The sequence below is a fragment of the Choloepus didactylus genome, chromosome 10 (genome assembly GCF_015220235.1).
Source record: "Choloepus didactylus isolate mChoDid1 chromosome 10, mChoDid1.pri, whole genome shotgun sequence".
NCBI classification, from domain to species: Eukaryota; Metazoa; Chordata; class Mammalia; order Pilosa; family Megalonychidae; genus Choloepus; species Choloepus didactylus.
The window spans coordinates 22,820,896-22,845,847 of NC_051316.1; the positions used below are offsets into that span (position 1 = coordinate 22,820,896).

The window sequence follows — 24,952 nt, forward strand, 5'->3', positions numbered from 1 at the left end:
ATCGATTCCTGTAGCTTTGTATTACATTTTTTTTTTTTTTATGGTCAAAAAACTTATATTTAGAATTTGCCAGCTGGACTCAGTTTCGATGATCCCAGTTTTGCTGGCAACATCCAAAGCATCATAGTTGGGAGCCAGTCAAACATATGCCTTCTTCTCTCCATCAGACCTGATCAGGATGTTGACCTTTGCCATGTCAATGTCACAGAGCTTCTTCACAGCCTGTCTGATCTGGTGCTTGTTGGCCTTGACATCCACAATGAACACAAGAGTGTTGTTGTCTTCAGTCTTCTTCATGGCTGATGATGGCTTAGTGGTCAAGCTTGTTTCTCTGGGGGTACTCTTCTGAGGATATTTGGGCTGTCTTCTGAGATGCAGCATCTTGGGCCTCCAGAATGTGGGTAAAGTGTGGATCTTCTTTTTCTTGTAGCTGTGGACACCTTTCAATACTGCCTTCTTGGCTTTCAAAGCCTTTGCTTTGTTTGGTTTTGGAAGGGGCAGGGGCTTCCTTCTTCACTTTCAGCACCACCTTCGTGAAAAGTGTAATACATTTTAAAATCACGAAGTGTGAGTCCTCCAACTTCATTATTCTTTTTCAAGATGGTTTTCGCTATTCAGGGCTCCTTACTCTTCTAAATTAATTTGATGGTTGGCTTTTCCATCTCTGTGAAGAAGGCTGGTAGAAATTTGATTGAAATTATGTTGAATCTGTCAATAATTTTGGGTAGAATTAATATCTTAATAATATTTAGTCTTCCAATCCATGGACTTGTAATATTCTTCCACTTATTTAAGTCTTCTTTAATTTTTTTCTGCAATGTTTTGTAGTTATCCATATATATGTGTCCTTTACATCTGGCTGAACTTTTATTTTTTCCATTTTCTTGTGCTAATTTTGTGTCCTGGTGACATAGAGCCAAAGATGTTTTCAGGTTTTGGCCCAACAATCTTATGAGCCAATTCCATGTAGCACATGTCTGGAAAGAAAATACTTTTTAAAGCAATGATAATAATATTCTCATGCTGTGCTTCTAGGATTTTCTGAAATAAACATGGGCTTGCTCTTTAACCTGAGATTTAGATATTATGAATTTTATACACTGAAAGTTCATTAACACATTTGAGATCACCTGCAATTGGCCAGGGACTATCTCATTAAGGATTTCATTGCAAACGAATTGGTCTCCTGAGAGATTTTGGTTTTGAGGATTTGATTTTGAGAATACTGATAACAAAATAAAAGAGAAATACAAATTCTGATTTCCATGCAAAAATAGATAATATAAATATAAAAATATAAAAATGAAATAACCATGCTCCACGCAGTATATTTAGTTTTAACTTTTTCATGCATAACACATATTGTTAAATTACATGGGCAGCTGTTAAAAGAGTAAAAGTTGATTTTTAAAATATGATACCAAACGGGGACATAGGAACAGTTTTTAAACATAGAAAATAACACCACCTCCTTTTCTCTTTCCTTCCCACTTAGGCTTTCTTACCATTATGATGATCTGTGGATTGTGTTCCCTGGCTAATTCAATGATATCCACTCCATTATAGTAAAGATTTTCTAAACATCCATGAAAGTTTTTATGTGGGAATGTCAGTGATTTTCCAGGTACCTGAATCCCTCCAAAGCTGATCTTAGAAAAAAAAATGACATAAATAACATCAATTAGTGATTTTTCTGATTATCTGCTTAAAACATTAATGATTAGCAGGTATAGCATGTTTGTTAATTTCGAAGAAGTGTCTTATTATAGTGGTATTTTGTGTTACACATATTTCTGGCACCAGAGGTTTGCCTGTAAACATTAGGGAAAGGGTGGGCAACTTTTTCTATAAAGAGCCTCTTAGTAAGCACTGGTGACTGTGTGGGTCATATGGTTTCTATTGCAACTACTTAACTCTGCCACTATAGCATGGATGAAGTCAAGAGCAATACATAAACTAATGGGCATGGCTGTTTTCCAATAATTTATTTTATTATTATTATATTTTACAAAAAACAACTGTGGGCCAAATTTGGCTCCAGGGCTCTAACTTGCCAGCCCCTGCATTGGGTTCTGTCTTTTGCTATTACACTGATAAAATTGGCTAATAAAACCTCAGGTTGTCTGGTACAGGATAGGGTCTATAGATCTCATCTGCCCAGGTTATTTATAGATAATTATTGTAACTTCTGTAGTTTGCTCTGATACTTCAGAACCTAAAAGGTGTGCTGTGATGAACTGGCAGAACAGATGTTATATTATAGTGTAGTTTGGATACATTTGGGCAATGGGTTGCGAAAAAAATGCATTAAACTCTTAACAAATACTAAGGAATTGTTGATGTGTGCATTTGCCTCTCTTATTCTTTAACAAATTAATTGATATATTTATATAGATACATGTTGTTAATGCCACAAAGTGACACTAGATAATGCTGTGCTCATTAGAATTGCACCAAGACAAAAGAAATCTCTCATATATCAGTTTGTAGCCAAACCACAGATGTCACACACTGCATGAAATTTCCAAAGGAATATATTTAATGACGTTGCTTGCTGCCTTGATATCTCTTCATTTGTAGATTTCCTAAACCTGACTCTATGACTAGTCATTTACTCTCATGTGGAAAAGGTGATCCAAAATAATAAGTTGACCTATTATAAGGAATAAACATTTCCATAGTACCTGGACATAACTATTTCTGTATATTAGCCTAATTCTGAATTGCTATGAGAGGGTATCTTTCTGCAGTAGTGATTTCTTTAGCAGGTTATATTTCAAGTAAATTAGGCAATGTATAATAACCTCAAAATTAAGATCCCAATAGCTTGATCCTCTCTTTGCCTGAAAATGATGAGTGTGTCTATCAACAGTGAGGTTGACGTGAGTGTCGAGGACCTCAACGAGGACAGAATGCCAGTGCTCGTCGTCCAGCAGGCTGCCCAGGGTGAGGTCAGCCTGGGCATCAGTGGGGGGCAGTGTAGTTTCACCTTAAAGTAGAGGAAACAACTGTTCAATTATTTCAGGTTAATATGTTTTTCAGTTAGTTCATTCTTGCAATTTCCTTCTATCCTTCCATCACATAGAGTGGTCATCCGACTTTCTCTCAATCTTGAACACAATATCTTTATACCACTTTATTTTCCATTATTGTTCAGTTCTACACTTTTATACTGTTTGTTGCAATTCCTTTTATATTCATTTATTTTTTTCTTATTGCTCACTGCATTCTCATTTTTCTTGCAAATATAGAACTTCAGTATCAGAACTCCTCAACATTTTTACAGTGACTTATTGTTGTCTTTATTATAATATATATACACATATACCCAGATATATATACATATACCTAATGATGGTCTTACTGAACAATTATCAAAATATATGCAGCTTTTACATTATATATATATATATATATATATATATATATATATATATATATATATATATATATGGCTGTGCATTTGTTAGGAATGCTCTTAATCTTCGGTTTGGGTTTTCCCAAGACAGTCACACCATGCATTCACTGTCCCAATGTAACTATTAATAGTGCCTTTTAAAAAAACACTTAAAGTTGTTTTAATTTGGATGATAAACAATATAGTCACTCTATCTATGAGAAGATTAAATACCAACAAACATTCTTTCATCTAAATAGATTTCTTTTTAAACCACTGATATAAAAGTACAGATACATTTTACCTGAATTAATAAAAAAGCCAAGTTTTCCTTTAATCAATTCCAGGGTCATGTGATTTCCCTTTTGTCCTTCTCTGTGGAGTAGAAGTCCATCACTCTGCATGGTTTTAAATTTCAAAGAAATAGCATCTCTTATTGGGCTTACAGATTTTTGATCAAATCTGTACAGCAGGGAACTCTGTCCATCAAAATCAACCACTTCAGATCCTACAAAAGAAGATATTTGAAAAAACAATTCTAAATAAACATATGCTATAACTGAGCTCAATGAAAATATGTGGGTAAATACACACACATCACAGAGACACACACATATACACACGTGCTTCATTTCTAGTCTGTTCATTGAAGGAGAAAACTACCACTTAGCCAAGAATCCAATTTCTGTTTATATCACGAGTTGATATACCTAATATCCACTGTTATAATTTTCCAACGTTTCCAAATTTCATGATCTAGAAATTCTTTTATTAGTCTATTCTCAATGGCTCCTACCTTTTTAGTGGCCTATTTTTTCTCATTGTGTTTTATTAAAAAAAAGAAAATAAAAGATCAGGAAAGAAGTTGCACTTCTGCTATGTAAATCCTATTTGTTTATCTCAAGGTCATTCATATTAAATATCAGTGTCACTCAATTTAAATGCCTTATTTGTTCGCAAACCAGTAGCTTTCGCATCTCTTAATTGTTATATATTCACTTTTGCAAATGCTTTGTCTGACTGTAAAAGATATAGGCACACATACCATACTAATTAAATAATGCTTTTGATGTTGTAAAGGCCTGTCAATAAATTAGTACTTTTTTTTTTTTTAAATGTTGGTTGATAGTAGCATTAAAGAGCACATATGTTCCATTTATTTTTCGATGCCTTGTTGAGAATGCACAGCCTTAAAGCACTTTGAGGATATCTCCACTGCAGACCAATTAGATGCTGCCATTTTCTTTGAGCTTTCTGACAGGATCTTATGATACCCCTATCGATACATTCAATTCATCCAAAAACAAATCGTGTTTCATCAGTAACATAAAAGAACATCTATCAAAACCAACTGCAAATTGAACATTAGACACACAAAAAGACTAATAATACTCACAAAATTCTCTCATGTTTTTCAAATGTAGAAAGAAGAAAAAGGAAGCAATTGTCTTTTGAAAAATATATTTGTGTAATATATGAAGATGCATAGAAAACCTGTAATATGCAGCCACTTGCCATTGTATAGCTGATGTCATTCAAGCTGAGACATTATTTGTGTATTCATTTATGGTAAGTAATTACCATATGTAATTTCACAAAAGTATTACTGTTACTTTTTTTCATGATTATACATTTTATTCAGATTATTCAAATTATTTACAGTAAACTGTATCTCAAAAAGTTATCCAATTTATGCAGCTACCATTTGAAAATCTGAAAGTTTGATTTTTCTCACATCAGGCTAATACAAAGAATTAATGTTTTAAATGTACAATGAATAAACACCACATTCTGTGTAAACTTATGTAAACTAAGCAATTATTCCTTGTTATATAACTAATTGAATGTGTATGATAAGAGCAAAACTCTTTGTCAAATGAAAATGAAACTGCCAATGATGATTAGATTGCAATAAACTAAAGGAAACTTGGAGATGACTAATGAATTACTTTCACACTGTGGCAATGCCATGATCAAGTCTTTATGGTTTGCTTAAAGACAATGCTAATATTTGAGCTTCTTTTTTTTTCTTTCCTTTTTATTAGCTAACAAAATATTTTGTTCCTGAAAATGTAGTGCTTAGATTTTTTTTGACCTATTTTTTTCTTTTTTTAATTCGTTTTTACCAGAACTACTATTACTCTGTAATAGCAGTATTGATCTTCTAAGGCATGGGAAAGTGTGTTTCCTGGAATGTTTCCCTCAGGCAAAACAGAATAGTAAAAAACTTATCAGAAAATGAGACATAAAACAATGACCTTTTGTTTTATAGCTAATGCCTTGACTTTTTCTCCATTGCAATTGCTAATATTTATATCTGGAAATTTAACCATGTTTGACTCATTGACTCATTTTATACACATACCACACACAAACACACACACACACATTTTATTGAAAAAAATCAATGAATTAAAAAAACACTCCAGTTTCAAAAAAATAGCACAAAATACTCAACTATGTTTCTAGCGTTTAGTTCAATAAGAGCAATTAGCTCCCCAAGTATGCTACTGGGGGAGAATTCCCAACCAATCTCTTTGAACATGCTCTATTCACTGGAGGGGCAAAACTTCAAGTCTGAGAGCTTAAAAGTAGTGCTGAGGTTAAACTTTTTCCCACCTGTTCACAAAGTTGTATTTTTAGCATTTTGAAACTCTTGCAAGAGCAAATAAAAGTTTTCACAGTGATAAATAATTCACTATCACATTTATTTGGATGATAACCCTAAACAATACTATTCAATATCATACTTAATTCAATTATTTATCAGAAACCTTTGGGGAAAAATTCCTTCATATGCAATTCAATTACATAAAAAAAAGTAATGTAGTAGGATACTGACCAAATAAGGCCTCTTTTTATGGGTTACATTAGGAATCAGAGGTTTTTCAAAATTTTCAGAGTATAGGACCTGCCATCCAAAATGAATGGAGGAAACTTGGTTTTTGGTTGAAAATAAGATGTTCTTGCCTAATTTTAAATGGAGTTTATGATTCCTAGCTTTATTAGTTGAGGTTGTAGTTATTATTACTGAATATCTATCAGTATTAATAAGGTGGTCCCCTCAAACACCAGCCCATCACAATTAGATCAAGAACTCCATTTTCCAGTAGTGAGACTAAATTTGTACTTATTTATTCAGACCTTTTTGATCTGGTCCCACTTCCAGTTATTTGTATGGGTGCATATTATAATATGGTATGTTTGTTCAGAGAAAGAACTGTGGGGTGTTCAGAGAAAGTTCTTATGAGCTTTTATGCTGGTTCCATTTTGGATAAATTACATATCATCTTTGTGCCTCAATTTCCTTATCTTTGAAGTAAGAAAAAACAGCTTTTCCTTTGCAAGGTTGATACAAAGATTAAATGAGTTAATATTGTTCCAGCACTGAACAGACAAAAGAGGTGGAAATCAGTTAAAAACAGCACTTAGGGAATTTGTAGGAAAGTGGGCAGTTCAAAATGAATTTCTGAAGCAACCAAGAAATCTTCTATTTTCATGCCCATGGTTCAGGTCCTACCCAGCAAGCAGAAAGAGATTTACAACCATCTGTAGTCATGCAACTGCTTTTCCACCAGCCAGCTCCTTCCAGAGCTGACTCACTTCCATCATAGGTGACCTACATCCTACTCAGAAATACCTCATTTTCTCTTGTTAGAGGAGAGTGAGCGCTTAGAAGTAATTTTTAAATTGATGTGATTATCGCATCATCTCCACAATTTCAGGATGAATGGGTAGATAATAGAAGTTTACCCTCTGAAAAAAAATACCACATTATTTCCAATGTGGAAACACAAATATCAACTACATAACAAAATATCCTCATTAAGGTTACAGTTCAATGAATTTTGACAAATATAGTTACCCAGGTGATTGCAGCAAAAGTCAAGATACAGAGCGTGTCATTTCAACCTGCTAATTACCATATAATACATAATTTCTCCCTTCAGCTTCAGACCCTGGTAACAAATGACCTCCCTCTGTCACTACAGATCTGTTTTGCCAGTTCTAGAATTTCACAAGGTAGTGTCATATGTGTGTATTCTTTTCTGTCTAACCTCTTTTATGAAGTATAATGTTTTTGAGATTAATCCATGCTGTTACATGTGTCAATAGTCTGTTCCTTCTGATTGTCAATTACATACCCTCTTTGCTACAATTTGATTCCATCGTATCTGGCAATTTGATATATATGATGTGTGAAAATTTGTTCATTCACTTTTCTTCTGATGGACATCTGGGTTGTATTCAAGTTTTAACTATTATAAATAAAGCTGATATGACTATTCATGTATATAAGTCTTTGTGTGGACATATGCATTAATTTTTCTTATTTCTCTTAGGTAAATATGTGGGAGTGGCATTGACGGACTACATAGTAAATGTATGTTTAACTTATAAGAAACTGTCAAATTGTTTTCAAAAGTGGTTGCATCATTTTTACATTCCCACCAGCAATTCAAGAGAGTTTCAGTTGCTCTGTATTTTTGCTAAAAACTCGGTATTTTCATTCTTTTTAATTTTAGTCACTCTGGTAGGTATGTAGTGGTTTATCATTACAGCTTAATTTTCATTTCCCTGATGGCAAGGATGTTGATTAATTTTACTGTTTAATGTTTTAATGTAGTTGGAATAGCATGGATCCTATAGATTTTTTTGGGGGGGGGCAATGATAATTTAACAATACTGAATCATCTAATCCATGAATAGGTGTAACTCTCCTAGGAAACATTTGCCTTTATTCACCCATAAGTTCTTGCTTTCTGGGGTTAGTGAGAGGAATTTAGGGGAAATATTCCCTGTTTCTACCTATTCATTAAAGACTTTGTTCTCCCACCTCAATCTTCATGCATTAACTCTCCCTGTCTTTCTTTTCTATTTCTCCATTTTTTTCTCTTACTTTCCATCTTCCTGGTGAAGAGGCACAGACTCTGGAATCCAGTGTGAGTTGACTCAGATCCTAATTCTACTGCTTATTACCGACAAATGTGGATTTTTTCATCTAATTTTGCATTTCTAATTATTTGTTTGAAATATTTATTGAAATTTATCTAGCATCTCAGTGTTTTGCAGCCAAAGAATTTTTCAGAATATTATTCCATCATATGCTCACAGTCATAAACACTGTTTTCTTCATTACATTTCAATGACATTGAAAAGAAATGCAGTTACACTTCCGGTAATAACAAGGAAACCTGCAGAAGATTAAACCTAGGACAAGCAGAAATCTGTATTGAATAAAGTTTAAAAAATCTACTTGAAGGCATTAAAGAATTACTAAGGTAGACATGACTTAAGAATGCTAAGATCATGGAAAGAAAATAAGCTCAGAACACTCAGATCTACTTTTTCCCTGGAGGCATGGCTGTTTCATGGTATTGAGAAATCAGGCAGTGGAATTCAGGGCTTTTCAAAGAAAATAAGTCCAGGTAAAACCTCTCAAATCTCAGTTGGGACTATTAAAGCACTATATCCTGGACACAAAATATAGACCAAGCCTTATAGGGACTGATGCCCTGCAATGAGTTAGCTAAATCCTTATTTGGATTAAGATCATCTGCCCTAATCTAGAAGCCTAGCAGAAGCTAGGACAGGATTCTCTGGTGGATGATTATGTCATCTACAAATTTTTGTACAAAATGTCTGGCTTACAACTAAAATTACTAGACATGACAAAAACAAGAACAGCAACACAAAAACTGGTTACTAGAAGCAGAACCAGATATTGAAGTTAACAAATATAATCTTTAAAATAACTGTGATTAATATTTTCAAGAAAATAGATGAGTAGATGGAGAATTTACTCAGAATCTACAAACAGAAATTGTAACAGTAACTAAAATAAAGAACACATTGATTAGATTTAACAATAGACTGGTCACAGCAAAAAGATGAGACTACTAAAGAAGAAGACAGAGAAATACACAATAACCAGACTGCAGCACAAAGATAAAGGGATGAAAAAGAGAAAGAGAGAGAAAGAGGAAAGATGAAAAAGGTCTCAGAAATATTTAGTTTAAATTTCAAAAAAGATGAAAGAGAACAGGGCAGAGGCAAAATTTAAAGAAATAATGTAAGAGAATCATCCAAACTGAAACCTTATCAATCCACAGATAAAGGAAACTCAGTAAAATCCAAACAGGACAAATACAATGAAAACTAAAACAGTTGCATCAAAGTAAAACTCCTGAAAACTGACCACGACATTTTTCAAAACAGCTAGAAGAAAAAGACATATGTCATTTGTAGGAATAAAAATGGATCAGTTGTTGATTTCTTAACAAAAATAATGGAAGTCAGAAAACTGGAATACCATTTTTAAAGCACTGTAAGAAAATATATGCCAAACTGGTATTCTACACCCAGCTAAAAGAGGCTTCAAAAATAAATATAAAATAAAGGTATTTGCAAGCCAATAAAAACTGTGAAAACTTATCACCAGCAGAACTGTATTTAAAAACACTAAAAGAAGCTCTTTAGGCTGAGCGAATATGATTTAGAGAAAAGCATGAAAATTCAGGGAAGGTAAATATATGGGTAAATCTAAGTGAATATTGATTACCAAAAATATATAATACTGTATTTTGTGGTTTATATCTATATACACTTACACACATACAGAGGTGCATGTAAAATTAAAATACATGTGAACATAGCACATGAGGTAGGAGGAGTTTAAGAATAAACAGGATATAAGTATAAAATCCTAGCATTGTTTAGAAGGTGATAAAAATGCTAATAGTTGAAAGCTCACTTTGAAATCTCTAGCATAACCACAGGGAAATATACAGAGAAAATTAAAATAACAAACAACTGTGGGAAAACTGAAAAAATAAAACTTGATTAATCAATCCAAAAGGAGGGGTGAAAGGAGAGAAAAAGGAACATAAAAGAGGTCATCCAAATAGAAAACAAGGAGTGTTCAACTATATATAGTATCACTTCAACTATATATAGTATCACATCAACTTTATCAGTAATTATGTTTAATATAAATGGACTAAATTTACCAACTATAGCTCATTGATCCCCAGAATGGATTAAAAAAATAGAGATTGAACTTAAATATGATGACATGAAAAGTTTGAATATAAAACATAAAAAAAGATATTCCATGTCAATATTAACCAAAAGAAAGCTGGTATAGCTGTACTATCATCAGGCAAAGTAGACTTTTAAACAAGAGGCATTACAGATAAATAGGGGTGTTTCATAATGATACAGGAATCAATTTTCAAGGAAGAAATAACAATTTTCAATCTGTATGCATCTAACAAACAGCTTCAAAATATGTAAAGCATGTGTCTCTTCATCTTGCTGGGGTTGTTAGCCAGTTCTGGCATGTTCCTCTCATTACAATGGCAGGCATGGGGAGAGGCAAATGGAAATAAGCAAAGCCTCCTAAGGCCTAATGTTGTAGCTGGAACACCATTATTCTGCCCATCATTGGCTAAAGCAAGTCACTTTGTAACAGAGAGGTTGGGATTTAAGAAATGATTATGATTACTGAATCATTATATAGATAATTCTTTTTTCATTCTAGTATAGTAGAATAGACAGAGGGAAATACCTAAAATTTCTGAACTGTAATTCAGTTGCCTTGTTCTCTGATAACGGTTGTATAATTATATATAGCCTTTATCTTATTGTAAACACCTGTGACTGACCCTCATTTGTACCCCCTTATCCTGTTTTTCAGCTTTCGAGTCTTATGATACCAAAGACAGCTCCTAAGATTTATTAATAAAGGGTCTTTGGTCAGCCCAGAACAAACCTACCCCAAGTCCAAAGTTATCTTAATAACTGAAGCTGGATCTAACCAAAATGGGCCCATCTGGCATGCGCTGTAGCTTAGATTTTAACCTACAAATCACCTATAACTCATTATGATACTAAAAATCATCCCCATATTTAGGCTGCCATTTTCTTACATATGTTCTGTGATGTAATCAATCTGCGCATGCTCAATAATTAGATCATCTCTAACCTTGTCATCTCAAACCACTGTGCTCATTATCCTAAAACTTGCCCATCTTTTGATACTATAAAACTCTCAGAATTATTGCAGTTCAGGGAGACAGGCATAGGCCATCTGATCTCTCGCTTTGCGCTTAGCAATAAACTCTTTCTCTTTGAAACCCGGTGTCTCAGGAATTGGTCATTTGAACACATCGGGGAGAGAACCCACTGCTTTTTTGGATTATCAACAAGGAAAATTCAAAAGTCATGGGCAGGGATGCATACTTCATTCACAATGAAGCCTTGGCAAGAGTATGGGTCAGGGAGGGTGCAGTTGAAGCCAGTGATGAAAACCAACACAACATAAATATGTAGAAATTGATGGAAGAAAATAAATATAAGGGAGCTATAGAGAGGGAGAAACACGAACAAGACAACACAAACATGGATGATCTCATGAGTTATGAAAGTCTGCCATGTCCTAAAATCTAATTAAACCAAGTAGAATTTAAGAAAGAAGAAAATAAAATTTGTTTCTTTTCTCCATTTACCATTTATTTTGTTTTCCTGAGACCTTCCACTTGCCTTCTGTTGTTCCAGTGGATAAGCATATAACATTAGGTCAAGCCACACGAAATTGTTAATATTCAACTGCATTTGACCTACAAAATTGGCATGATATGGTTCAACCTAATAGCAGGTGAGGCTAGAATGCCAATAAGGAAAAGACTCATTGACAGTAACACAGCTAAATAAACAGAGTTAGAATGGCATATTTAAACCATTTGTAAGACTATAAGTTATAAGAAAATATAACTAATTGGGTGAATAGATAAAGAACACTGAGTAAGAAAAAATGATTTAAATTTAGGACATCGTAAAAGAATTATTCATAAGAAGGGCCCTTTGGTATTCTGTTAATTATCTGGACTGAGCTCCAAAGTTAAAAGTTAAAAAAGACTCCTCCCCTCCTAAAGCCACCCCCCCAAAAGAAAAAAAACTCCCCCCAAACCAAAAATCAGATCCTCCAATTGAGGAGAAAAAAGGTTGTGGACCAATCTTTTCTTGGTTATTTATGAAGCCAACCTTGCACAGTAACTTTTCTCTATTTTTTATTCATGAATTACTATCTATGATTTATGAATGAATAGAAGCTCAACTCCAATTTAACAGAAACCTGAAACAGACAAAAGCAGTGCTAAAGTATCATGTAGTGAAAAAAAACAGGGCCCTAGCATGGCGCAGATTGGCACTTGAAATCGGCATTACTGGGTTGGGATTTAGAGATGTAAAGGATACTAAGCACTTGAGAAATCAGCAGGAAAAAGATTGTCCTGTTTCTATGCATTAATAAAAAACGAAAGAGCAATTTAAAGAATTAGAAGTTGAAAATATTTGAACTTGACCCAAGAAAAAAGAGAATTGTGCACAGTACCAACTGTTCTAGTTTGCTAATGCTGCTAGAATGCAAAACACCAGAGTTGGATTGGCTTTTATAAAAAGGGGGTTTATTTGGCTACACAGTTCCAGTCTTAAGGCCGTAAAGTGTCCAGGGTAACACATCAACAATCAGGTACCTTCACTGGAGGATGGCCAATGGTGTCCGGAAAAACTCTGTTAGCTGAGAAGGCACGTGGCTGGCATCTGCTCCAAAGTTCTGGTTTCAAAATGGCTTTCTCCCAGGATGTTCCTCTCTGGCAAGCTTGCTCCTCTTCAAAACGTCACTCACAGCTGCACTGAGTTCCTTCTGTTATGTCAGCTCATTTATGTGGCTCCACTGATCAACTTAGACCCACCCTGAATGGGTGGAGCAACACCTCCATGGAAATTATCCAATCAGAGGCATCACCCACAGCTGGGTGGGGCACATCTCCAAAGAAACACTCAAAGAAATCTAATCAACACTGATAACGTCTGCCCACACAAGATTACATCAAAGATAATGGCGTTTGGGGGACACAGTAAATTCAAACTGGCACACCAACTGAATGTTTAAAACACAGGAAAAAAGTAGTTTTGATACCATCTGTCTGAAAGTAGTGAATATGATTGCTGCCAATTAAGTATCAACCTAAATGATCCTTTATGGAACTTTTGCAATTATTTCCCATCAAGGACATGGAGGATCCAAATACTCTTTCTGTCTCTTATGCTTATTTGTAGACGTTGCACAATGTCCTTCAATGTGGATTCCCAGATTGCTCATTTGAGTACACGTGGGAATACCTGAGTACCGATAATGCCTTTCCTACCACACAGAGATGCATTGAGGATATCAAATGAAAGTATGGAAATATAACTGTACCATGTTATATTTTTTATTATGACTGGAGCTCTTACTGTTTTTCTAATAACAAAATTTATAGTAATTTAATCTCCAAGACAACTGATATGCAAGTGAAATAAATATCTGAAATTTGGATTCATTCATTATTCAGTTTCATGATCTTCTATCAAATGTTCTGAATTCCGCATTCATTCATTCATTCATTCAACCATCAATGAGTTGTATGCTCAGTATTCTCCTAAGTCTGTACAAATACTGATGCTGCAGGAATAAACAAATCTTACTCTTGTGGACCCTGTGGTCTAATGAGGAGGATAGAAATCAGGCAACTAAGCAAACAGATACAGATATATTCATGAAGGGTGGGTGACTAGAGCCCATGAAGGCAAACGAGTAGTTTCCATTAGGACTTACAATGAAGAACCACATTTAGACTAAGGGCCTAGAAAGTCTCATTTAAGCTGAGACCAAAAGAATGAGTAGACAGCCAGGCAAAAAGAAATAGGGAAGGAGCATTTTAAGCAGGGGAAACTGTAGGTGCAAAGATTTTGAGCCAGTAAAATGCTTTACATATTCACACAAAAGTCAGTACAGAGGGAGCAGGTGATGTGGGGGGTGGTGATGAGAGATGAGACTGGAGAATTATTCAAGGCCAAGATCACTTAGGAGGAGTTTGGATGCTCTGTTAGGAGCAATGGAAAGCCTCTGTAGGTTTTAAACAGGGATGTGATTGCATCAGATCTGCATTTTTAAAAAGTAACTTGAGCTGCAGTGTGGAGAATAAAATGTAGTCAGTTCTGAATAGAGACAGGGAGACCTAAAATTGGAAAACAACTTCAATAAACCAGATGAAAGCAGGTGTATTAGGTAGGGTTCTCCAGAGAAATAGCACTGACAGGATACACACACACACAGAGACACACACACACATACACACACATATTAAGAGATCCATTATAGGAATTTGCTCAATTAACCATGGTGGTTGGCAAGTCCAACTTCATAGGGCAGGCTGCAAATTGGGAATCCCAATGAAAGTTTTGATGAAATTCCCAGGAGAAGCTATCTGCCTGAAATAGAGATAGAAATTCCTCTTTCTGAGTGCCAAGATCATCAATTCTCCCTTTAATCATGCCAGGTATAATCTGTAGGAAGAGTATATAGATATTGGTGATTCACTGAGCATGCAGGGCAAAGGAGACAGATAAGGTGAGGGCTCACAGGTTTCTGGAATAAGTACCTGGGTGTTTCTCTTTTTATTCTCTTCGAGAGATGTGGTTGAAGATATAGATATGCATTAGAGCTTAAGGAATTCATATTTTTGTTCGAGGGTTAGGGGAAGCATTTGTAGCGCCTTAGGTGTGTCTTCTTGCATGTCTGGGGAATTGAATTTGCATTTTTTCAACAATCATTTTGACTACAGTATGGAATAAAGACTGGAGAGGTAAACACTGGAGATACGAAGCTCATTTAAGAGGCTGCTGCTTAATTCAACCAAGGAGTATACACTAGAAACCTGGAGATAGAAACGGGCAGATTCAAACTATATTTAGAAGGTAGATTCAGATACGGGTCAATAGGTGGCTGTTGGCGTCATTTTATGAGTTAAAGGGCAATGGAAAATGAGGTGCTTTTTTTTAGACAAGTGAGGTTTAAGTAGTCACAGGACAAGTAAGGTACAGGTGCTGTGGAGGTAAGTATGAGCACTTGGAGCTCCTCAGATCTGGGTACAGATTTGGAAGATACTCTCCAATGTATAAATGCTATTGAAAACTCATGAACATGGATAGAATGCCTAGAGAGAGCTTGGGAGTTGCATACAAGGCCTAGAACAAATCTGCTGAGAATGGTAACAGACAAGGGATAGAAAGAAAAAGCAGAGCATGTGAAGGTACATGGAAAACCAGGAGAATATCATGGTTCCAAGAACATTCTGGTGGCCATCTCCACCTTTGGCCTTCGTCTGCAGGTGAGCCATGATTCTGGGAGCCTCCCTCCCTAATCCCAGTCTAGAAGTGGAGGAAGGGGCTCTGAGGTAGAGAACATGCGTGTGCCAAGCCAGGAATCCATGACAATACACCACGTTTAAAAGAGTTATGACTATATCATTGGAAATGGAGTTCAGGAATGTAGATAAAATGGAACTGGAAAGAGCTTGCATCTAAGGGACATTCTATGTCTTGATGAAACCAAGTCTTTAATATAAGCAGTGTGCTGCAAATACAAATGAAAATACTAAAAGCCATCATTATTAACATAGAACATAAAGTATTATATTGCTATCAACATTAAAAATATAAATTGCTACATTTGCACAATTTTTCTAACAAGGAAAATAATGACCAATGTAGAGATCCAGTCTTTTGAAAGGATGTACTTTGAGCTTGCTTTTAAGAAGTGGTGATATATCATCTGTCGGGTTGTATTTTTGCTTTTTATTGTGCCAGGAACACCTTGTGACCAACAGCTCATGCTTGCCTATGTTAGGGGTGCCAGCAGGTCCCATGAGAGCTGCAAAGACAACTGTTCCTTCAGGTATCAGGTGTGTAGCCTTGATTTTCCTCTAACTCGAGGAGCTGGAGTATTCTCTCCTCACAAAGGAACATCAGGCTAATGGAAAATCTTCATCAAAGAGCATGTTCTATTTTGAAGTCAGTGAACCTGAAGTTGTTTTCCAGAGTAATGGGAGAAAGAGAAGCTAACTGCATAAAACCAAAAAGCATCTCTAAATATCAGATGTTTTAGCCATTACAGCAGCAACTGCATTTATAGATCCAAGAGGATCCAGGAAGGGAATGAAATGACCAATGGAAGGAAGAACAAAAGATTGATGCTAAAGCAACATCATTACATTACATACCTCATAGCAATGTGTACACAGGAAAGCAGAGGTAGTCTTAGGAAATTAATTAGGGTGTGGTAGAGGTTAAATAATAAAATGATTCTATAGAAGAGTGTCTGAGACATTAAATACTGAATAAATGATGAATATTATTATTATGCTTTACAAAATTAATATTCTGTGAGATTAGAGCTATGATTGGATAGAGAATGTGGGTGACCATGTGGAAATGAAGTGATACAAAAATCCAAACCCAAGTCCCAGAAGACATTCCCATCCAGTCTAAACTTTGGTTTTTTTTCCAATTCTCTACAGGAGTATTTTATATGGTATTCCAATCTGATAGTAATTTTAAACATTTTGTTAAGAGATAATATGAAGAAATAATGTAACTGTATTCTGGGTCATCAAATGACAACTGTGTAATTGGGTCCCGCCATATAACTTCACTGCTTGCTTTTATTGTATGCTTATAATCATATCGATTCCACACTTTGTACTTTTATCAAAGCTAACACATGAGAAACGAGGCTGACAATACCTAAACATATGTTCCTACCAAGTGAAGATCGAGCAAAGCCCTAGCATGCTATTTAAAGGTTTCATGGTGACCAAAACAGAGGAAAGTAGAGAGAGAATGGAGCCCTCATGGGGCATGTGTAGTGTGTGAGAAAATGCACTTCTGTATTCCCAAACTGATTTTCATCATAATCTCAGAGGATATAGTATCATCTGTTGCTAATTTGAATTTCATGAGTTATATTCACTGCCTGCTATGTGGCAAGTATTTTGCTAAAACTCTGCAACTCTGAAGACAAATAAGGCTGATTTCAGGTCCTCCTTTGCATTCAATTATTAAAGACAGTAAGTAAAATCTACCTTGTCACAGGGGGACACAAAAGCTTTCCATCAAAACCAGTTCTACTCGTGCAGCCAGTTAACAGGCTGAAGAACATCAAGTACCCTTTGTAGTTTGGCTTTTACAGCATTTCATGCCAACCGTGATTTCAGTTGAGGAATGAGCAGCACTTACTGTAGGCACATCCGTACACCTCGATCCGCATCCCAATCCTGCCCTTGGGGTTCCAGGCTCCAGGGAGGAAGCGCAGGAACCTGGCTTCGATGGGGGGCTGGAGCCTGTAGTGCACCACGCTGTCTGCATTGGTGTTTCCTGGAAAGCCCTGGAGAAAACAGGGAAGAGGATCAAGGCATCTACAGAATATTGTCTTCACGCTGTCACCTCTCATGTCATTAAGCAATGACTGGTTTGCTTTGTTAATAGGCCAAAGCCTGCCTTCTTTATAAAATCTCTGCTGATGTTTAAGGGAAACGACAACCTCCCCTCAGTCTCTGGATTAGTTACAAGGTAGTTTAAATTTCATCAGCACCATAAAATGTCTATAAACATGGTATCCCCAATAAAGCTTGCTTTTCTAAAATGTTCATCCCACAAATACCTCCCTTCATCTCAAGCAGTCAAGACACTCACAGGTAAGCACATGATCCAGGGTAATTAAACACAACTGTAACTTGTAAAAGATTTAAGATAAAAACCGAAGGCTCTAAAATTAGAGGGCTAAAAGGGTCCTAGATATTATTCTAGTGCTATACCCTTAATTTATAATTGAGAAACTATGGTCTAGGGAGCAGACAAGATTCTCTGGAGGTAGGATATTTATCATATAGTAATGGGCAAGGATTACATCCCAGGGCTGTATTTCAATCTCAGCATTCATTCCATGTTTTCAGGCTGAATCCACTTCACAGAGAAAACAGGTCTAGGGCAGGACTTGTTCAATGCTTATCTAATACCTTGGTTTGCCAGAGCTGCTATGACAAATGGGTTGGCTTAAACAACACACATTTACCGGCTCACAATCTGGATTAAGACCCATTCAGTTGAGCCCCACTTAAGTAAAAATAGCATCTTCACGGATTAAGAACATGCCTTTCTTTGGGGTGCATGATTCAACCTACCACGTCTACTAACTGAAGTTCCCAAGAGAAGCACCCTACCATTATCTGCTCCAGGACAAAAGGAGGTGCTTTTTCAGTCTCACTTCTCTTTGTGTCACTAGGAACAGAGTGGAGTAAAGCAGGTTTGCATTTTTGTTTCTATTTTCAGGTTTTTTTTAAAAAATGCCAAATACAATATGTGTGGAAACAAGGAAAGGGTGGATGTTCCTGTACATATATTTTAGATCCTTTACCAGTAGCCAGTGAGGAAAGACAAATTGGGGCTGAGTTTGCAGATTTACAGCATTTTACTCTGACATCAAAAGTTTTGCTGCAGCAAGGAACCTGGATCACTTGCAAAAAACAGAAACAGCTTTGGGCTTCTAGGGAAGGCAAGTGGTTTTTATAGGCATATAAAGGAAGATAGTTTAAGTCCTACTGATCAGATGGGGGTTTGTTCACCTTATGGGGTGGATTTAGGTCAGGTGGCCTTTATTTTGTATTGGGTCAAACCTGGGTTGGCCATGTTGATGGGAATTTTAATTTCAAAAGATTTTAAGAGGAAACTCAAGAGGGAGTTCAAAGAGGAAGTAGTTAGTTTTTGTTTGTTTGGTTGGTTTGTTTTTGGCTCTGAGGGGTCCCCAGGGCTTTCATTATATAATTTTATCACTAGCTCAGTAAATCAGGTAAAATTATATAAATGCCTACTCACAGGGAAGAGAAAACTTTGAAAAGTTAATTGAAACATTCAGAGATTCTGTTCTTCATACAACTTTTCTACTGTGTTACTTTGCAAAACTCCTTTTACCAGTGTTTTTTTGAAAGTAGTTGGTGGATTTTACATGAAAAAGGAAGTGCTTGGGTTGGGGGCAGGCAGTTCATGGAGCAATAGATTTCTGATGGCTAAAGATTTTCATCAGCCTTTTAAAAATGGATTGTCCAATTAAAGTTACATTACAGAAAAAATCAAAGGCAAAGCCTGCTTTATTTGATAATAATGAAATCAGGGAGTAAAAGCATCTCAACTTGCTGGTATTTTTGCAGTAGGATGACTAACTGAAGCTCTCAGTTAAAAGGCCAAGTATAAGAGATACAGGAACTAAACTATTGTTAGTTTCATCAAGAATGATGTTTGCCTAGTTATTTTGCTTTTCTAAACACGGTGCTAGGCCTAAAAACAAAACAAACTGAATAACTGTCAGTCTGCATACTCTCAGACCACTGGCAAGCCTCCCTTGGTATACATAAATAGAAATAAGGATATAGATAAGGCTTTAGAGAATGCAGTCAATCTTAATGCTCGTGTATATGTCAGATTTGGGACACTTCTTTATTGCCAGTGAATGTCAACTCTAAGACACTTAATCATTTTACTTAAATGATTGCACCATGCCGTCTTTACTTATGTCAACATCATTTTTCAATAATTATTAATGTTTCTATGCCTTCCACTTTGAAACGGGTGTTAAGAATGTCCATTTACAGCCTTTAAGTGGATGCCCAAGGTTATGCCAGTAAAGAAACTGCATCCAATCTCTACCACTTCAGAGCATGCAGTCTTAAACTGTTACTACCTGTTGTAAGTCACAGTTTTCACATCCATAAGCTACCTTTAAAGTTTGGAGTAAAAATTCATGTGCGATAATGTCCGAAAAGCCATCAGCCAGTCATCTGACTGGAGGTGAGCCCTTGCAGAGCAGTGGCCACTGTGGTTGTGGTTGAGGCTGATGTTTTGACAATTGTTGGTGCAGCTGGCAGAGATGATCTCTCTCAGGGATGGCACATCCTTCAGATGCCGAATCCCCTTATTTAGATTCTACCCCAGTTTCAATATCCAAGATATTCAGTGGAAAATGTTGGATCATTGGCTCCTGTGGGCATTTTGACCCCAGCATCAAAATTCAGTTGAAGAATTACTATCAATTTTGTCTGTAGCTGAAAATTTTTCAAAACTTAAGTACAAACGATACAATAAAAACTTCCAGAGTTAGCCTCCTAAAACAAAGTTGGTTTATTGATATGCAGCAAATACTATTTCTTTCTCAAGTTTGTTTAGAATGTAAACTCTGGGAAATACAATTCTCATTGATGTAAGTATAACATCATAGAGCAAAAGAAATTTCTTAGATGTCTATTTTTGTTTAATGGAATTAAACAGGTTGATTAATATTTAAGAAATTTTAAACAGATGCAATCTAACCACTTATGAATAGGGCAGAAAAAGAACATGTTCTTTACAACTTCAGAGATCTGAATATAAAAATCAAACACTTGTTATATGTGGTTTTAAATATATTCACATGTTTGAATATATATATATGAACATATTAATTCAGTTGAATTTTAAGGAATCACATTATTCATATACTGTGTTGAATTATAACCAGTTTCTAAGGATGCCAACCTAATGATTCATTGTTCTTTAAAGATTCAGAAATTAAATGGAATAAATTTTGCAGAGGGAACATCTATATTAATATTTCACTGACACAACATTTAGAACTCATTATTCAAATGACCTTCTATTTTACATTATTGAAAAATATGTGATGTGTGTATTCAAAGTTTGCTCTGAGAGCTTCCAGAACAGACATGAGTTCACAAGCAAGCACATAGCAAGTTGGGATGAAAGAATCACAGCCACAAAGACCTTTTACTTCCTTGTTTTCTAAGTCTGAAAATGAAGGCTCTGTAAGAATAAGAATGTGAAATCTCTGTGGAGATATACAGCCTTTGGCAATTTTCAGAAGCTTAAATCTTCATTTAGAGACATAACTAGGGGAAGAGATAGCACTGTTGAGAGTGGGGCTTTAGAGAATGGTCTTTGGAAGACACAGTCTTTCATTCAAATCCTTTTCTGCCTCTCATCAGTCTTGTGACCTTGGGGGTCATCACCATCTTTCTTTAAGTAGAATAATATCACTACCTGACAGTTTTGGTAAGGATCAAACCAGCTAGTATACATAAGGAGTTTCGAAGATTATAAACTATTTCTTTTCTTTATAGCATTCCTCTGATACTCGTATATGTGAAACCCTCTCTCCTGTTAAAAGACAAAGAGTCACTTAGGTTTGATGTGGACTCTCCACTTTGATGGCATCTCAACAGAATATTTAATCCAATGATCAAAAATGAAAACAAGCAGCTTCCATAGCCTGTTCTTTGGGTATAAATGAATGTGACTGAAATCTGTGGTGTGGGGTCCACTCACATGCTATATATATGCTTCCTAAATAAATTATGTAGGAATTAGTGACACTGCTGGAAAACTCCCAAAGCCCTACTTTTAATTTGTTTACTAGTCACTTTGGTCAAATCTAATGATCAAAGGAAAGGGTCACTTATGATGCTTGTGTAAGGTGCTGTCTCCTGCATAATGTTAAATGCATCAATTCTCCTGGTTGAGATATTAAATACTCAGACAGCCATAACTAGAGAAAATTATTCTGTCAATGTAAGATTCATTAACAACAATTATTTTTAAGATGTCCCTGAGATATTTGTAATTTTGAAATATTTCTGCCTTAAGAAAGCCTTTATCATCAACTCTTTATTTCAAATTGATTACAGAAATGAGTCTCAATGATTTTTTAAAAAATAAATATTATGTGTATGTTATGTGCTATCACTGTATACTAAGCAGTTTCTTACATTATTTCATTTAGTATTCACAACGATGTTGGGAAAGTTTGGGTAAAATCATCAGTTCTTCAGTAGGTTCAGTTTTTTTTAAATAGTTTCCCAAACACTCCAATGTATTAAAAGAAATTCTTATTTCAATTACACTGCTAATCTGATTTTAAGCTATCTTGGTTAAGTGGAAGAATGTTGTTTGTGGTAAGGAAGTGTCCCGAAGTCTCTGAGTTCTAATTCTGGTTCCTTAAATTGCCTGACTGTGCTGATATCAGACACAAATTTTAATTTCTGCAGTCTCAGCTTCTTCCTGAGTAACATGGGGATAATAACTGCTTTGTCCAATTTATTGGTTGTTGAAAGATGTTTCCGAAAGTGCCTGGAAAATTCTAAGGAAATATTCAAATGAAAGACAACATCAAGCTGCTCACATAAGATATGTGAGCAAGTGTATTTGATTAAGACAGTTATTTATAATGTGTTACTTGAATAAATTGCATTAGTACTAAGTATAGAACATCAAGAATTTAATTACCCTAGCATATGCCCTGATGGCATTTTATGCAGCAATTAAAATGATATCTCTATGGATTATTGAATAATGAGTATGATCTCTTTATCATTTTAGTATGACACATATTTGTATGAACTGCATAATTATGTCTATGTAAAAATTAACAGTAAAGAGCAAATGAAAGATATGAAGAAATATTACATGCAAATTTAAGTATATACAAATAAAACAACCATACAACATTTTTAAGAACACATACAAATAAAATGTATTGGAAAGGGGGAATGTGAATCAGGTATGGACATAAATAGGAATACTGAATGAATGAATGAACAGATGAATGAATGAACACTAAGGCATGAACAGGGACTTATGCATACCATGTATTGAAGAATGTGGCTAATCCAACCCTTGACACCCCATGTCCAAATAAAACAGTAAAATAAACAAGAAAGTGGCACCAGCATTTAGACCCAAGATTCTGCTTTGTCTTTTGACCCTCTGCCGACACTCCTCAGCCTCTGGTTCTCTAAGGATGAACCTTGGCAGGGGTGGGACCCGGTGGAGTGTGATCTGGGGGTTGTTAGAGGACCTTTCTCATAGGATGCAGACAAGACGGTGAAAGCATCATTCTAGCAGACTGAATTCACTCCTGCCATGAATGTTGAAGGCGTTTTCTGAGTTTTGGAGTCTCCTGCAAATGGTCCATTCCATAGAGGAGAACATGGGTTTCAGAGTTAGACCTGGTCTGGCTCCAACACTCACTGGTTCTGAGATTGTGGGCAAGTTACACAACCACACTGCACACTAGCCTCCCCCTCTGAAAACTGGAAAAAATGATATCCAGGCCTCTCAAGGTTCTCATCATGCCTCTGAAGTTCTTAGCATAGGGGAAGCATATGCTAAACAATCAATAATAAACATTGCTACCATCGTCTTTGTTATTCTGTTAAAGTACATTTCCTTTTACTTATCCTTATGATGCTAGTCTTAAACCGCACACCCTTCCTAACTCAACATATCCAGATGCAACCCCCATGCACTCTTTTATAGCTCCCAGGGCTCTGAGGATCTGAGTTTAAAATATATGGAAACTGGACTTTTTTTTGCTTGAAAATGTCTTTATATAACTCAATATCTTATAAATAGATACACAAACATCATATTGCTATTGCAATAGCATCACTGACAGGTTCACAGTATAACTCAGCATTATGATTATCACAAAACTCTGCAATCTGCAGGATATGAATTTAGTGGTTAACAAAAGGGAAGGGAAGGAAAAAAGCTGACAAAAGGCTCTGCTCCCTTTCTTGCATACGATTTCATGTTTCACACTGAAAATGAAATTTAATGACTAGAATGGAAAAACTTTATTAGCTACACGAGACAAGGATGGTGCTGGGTTTTGTCCCTATTATTTTCAGAGGATGATAGATAATGACATGGCATGCAAACTGTTTCTTATTTAAATTAGTTTCTATAATGGGCTATGTGAACATATGTACTTAATTATTTGAAAGTAAGTGCTCTTAAATTCATTATTTTTAAGTATTTTGCTAACCACTGGAACACTTTATCAACATAAATAAGGAAACTGTGACTTCACTTATCCTAGTATTATTGAAGGGAATGAAGTGGGAATTAAGAATTGTGGATGGGGGTAATGGCCTTTGCATTTATTAGCTCTGAGATATATGGAAAGTCATTTAACACCTCAGTTTATCTAGAGGACATAATACATAGTAATTCTAAGGTTTTCTCTAGAGCTTAAAAAACATGACGTGGAAATATTGAGGGTATTTTAAGGTATAGACAAGCTTGATTGTTACAGAGAAAATGAATGAATAATCAATGATAGCATGATGATGCTATTTGAACAAATATGTGTGTGTATTTATACACACACACCACTATTTAACTAATTGAATACATATAATAATTGAAAAATTAAATACTGAAAATTCATTTGTGTATGATCTGATATATCAGAATGCTATGCTTTTTAAAAATAAAAACAATTTACCATGTTTGAATAGTAAGTGAAAAACACTAAAGCAAAGGGTAGCTTGTGCTAAAAATGATGCCTCAAATAAATGCTTCTGGTGCGTGCTCACTATTGACAATGTATGAGGGAACAAACATTCAGAAATATATAAGGTATTAAAGGTGTGAATCCAGACAGAATTTGGATGTCATTAAAAAAATAATTCAGATAATGAGGAAATCAGAACTAGCCATTTAGTCCTCTGTTATTGAGTGTAACTAAATACATAACAGTTTCATAGGATTTCTTAGTGAGATATCACCACTGGCTTTAAGGGACACCATTAATTAAACATTAACATGTCTTTTAAAACATAG

The 24,952-nt window shown here is 35.4% G+C and overlaps 1 protein-coding gene across 1 annotated transcript in view; it reads right to left on the bottom strand.

The window, feature by feature from the left end:
- Window positions 1-24,952, bottom strand: part of LOC119505499 (contactin-associated protein-like 3) — a 249,225-nt gene that overhangs the window by 114,686 nt on the left and 109,587 nt on the right. Inside the window, exons 4-7 of the mRNA XM_037798314.1 lie at window positions 17,519-17,666; window positions 3,702-3,905; window positions 2,805-2,989; window positions 1,506-1,649 (exon numbers count right to left, since the gene is read on the bottom strand). Coding sequence (XP_037654242.1) covers window positions 1,506-1,649; window positions 2,805-2,989; window positions 3,702-3,905; window positions 17,519-17,666 — 681 coding nt within the window. The remainder of the gene's footprint in view (window positions 1-1,505; window positions 1,650-2,804; window positions 2,990-3,701; window positions 3,906-17,518; window positions 17,667-24,952) is intronic.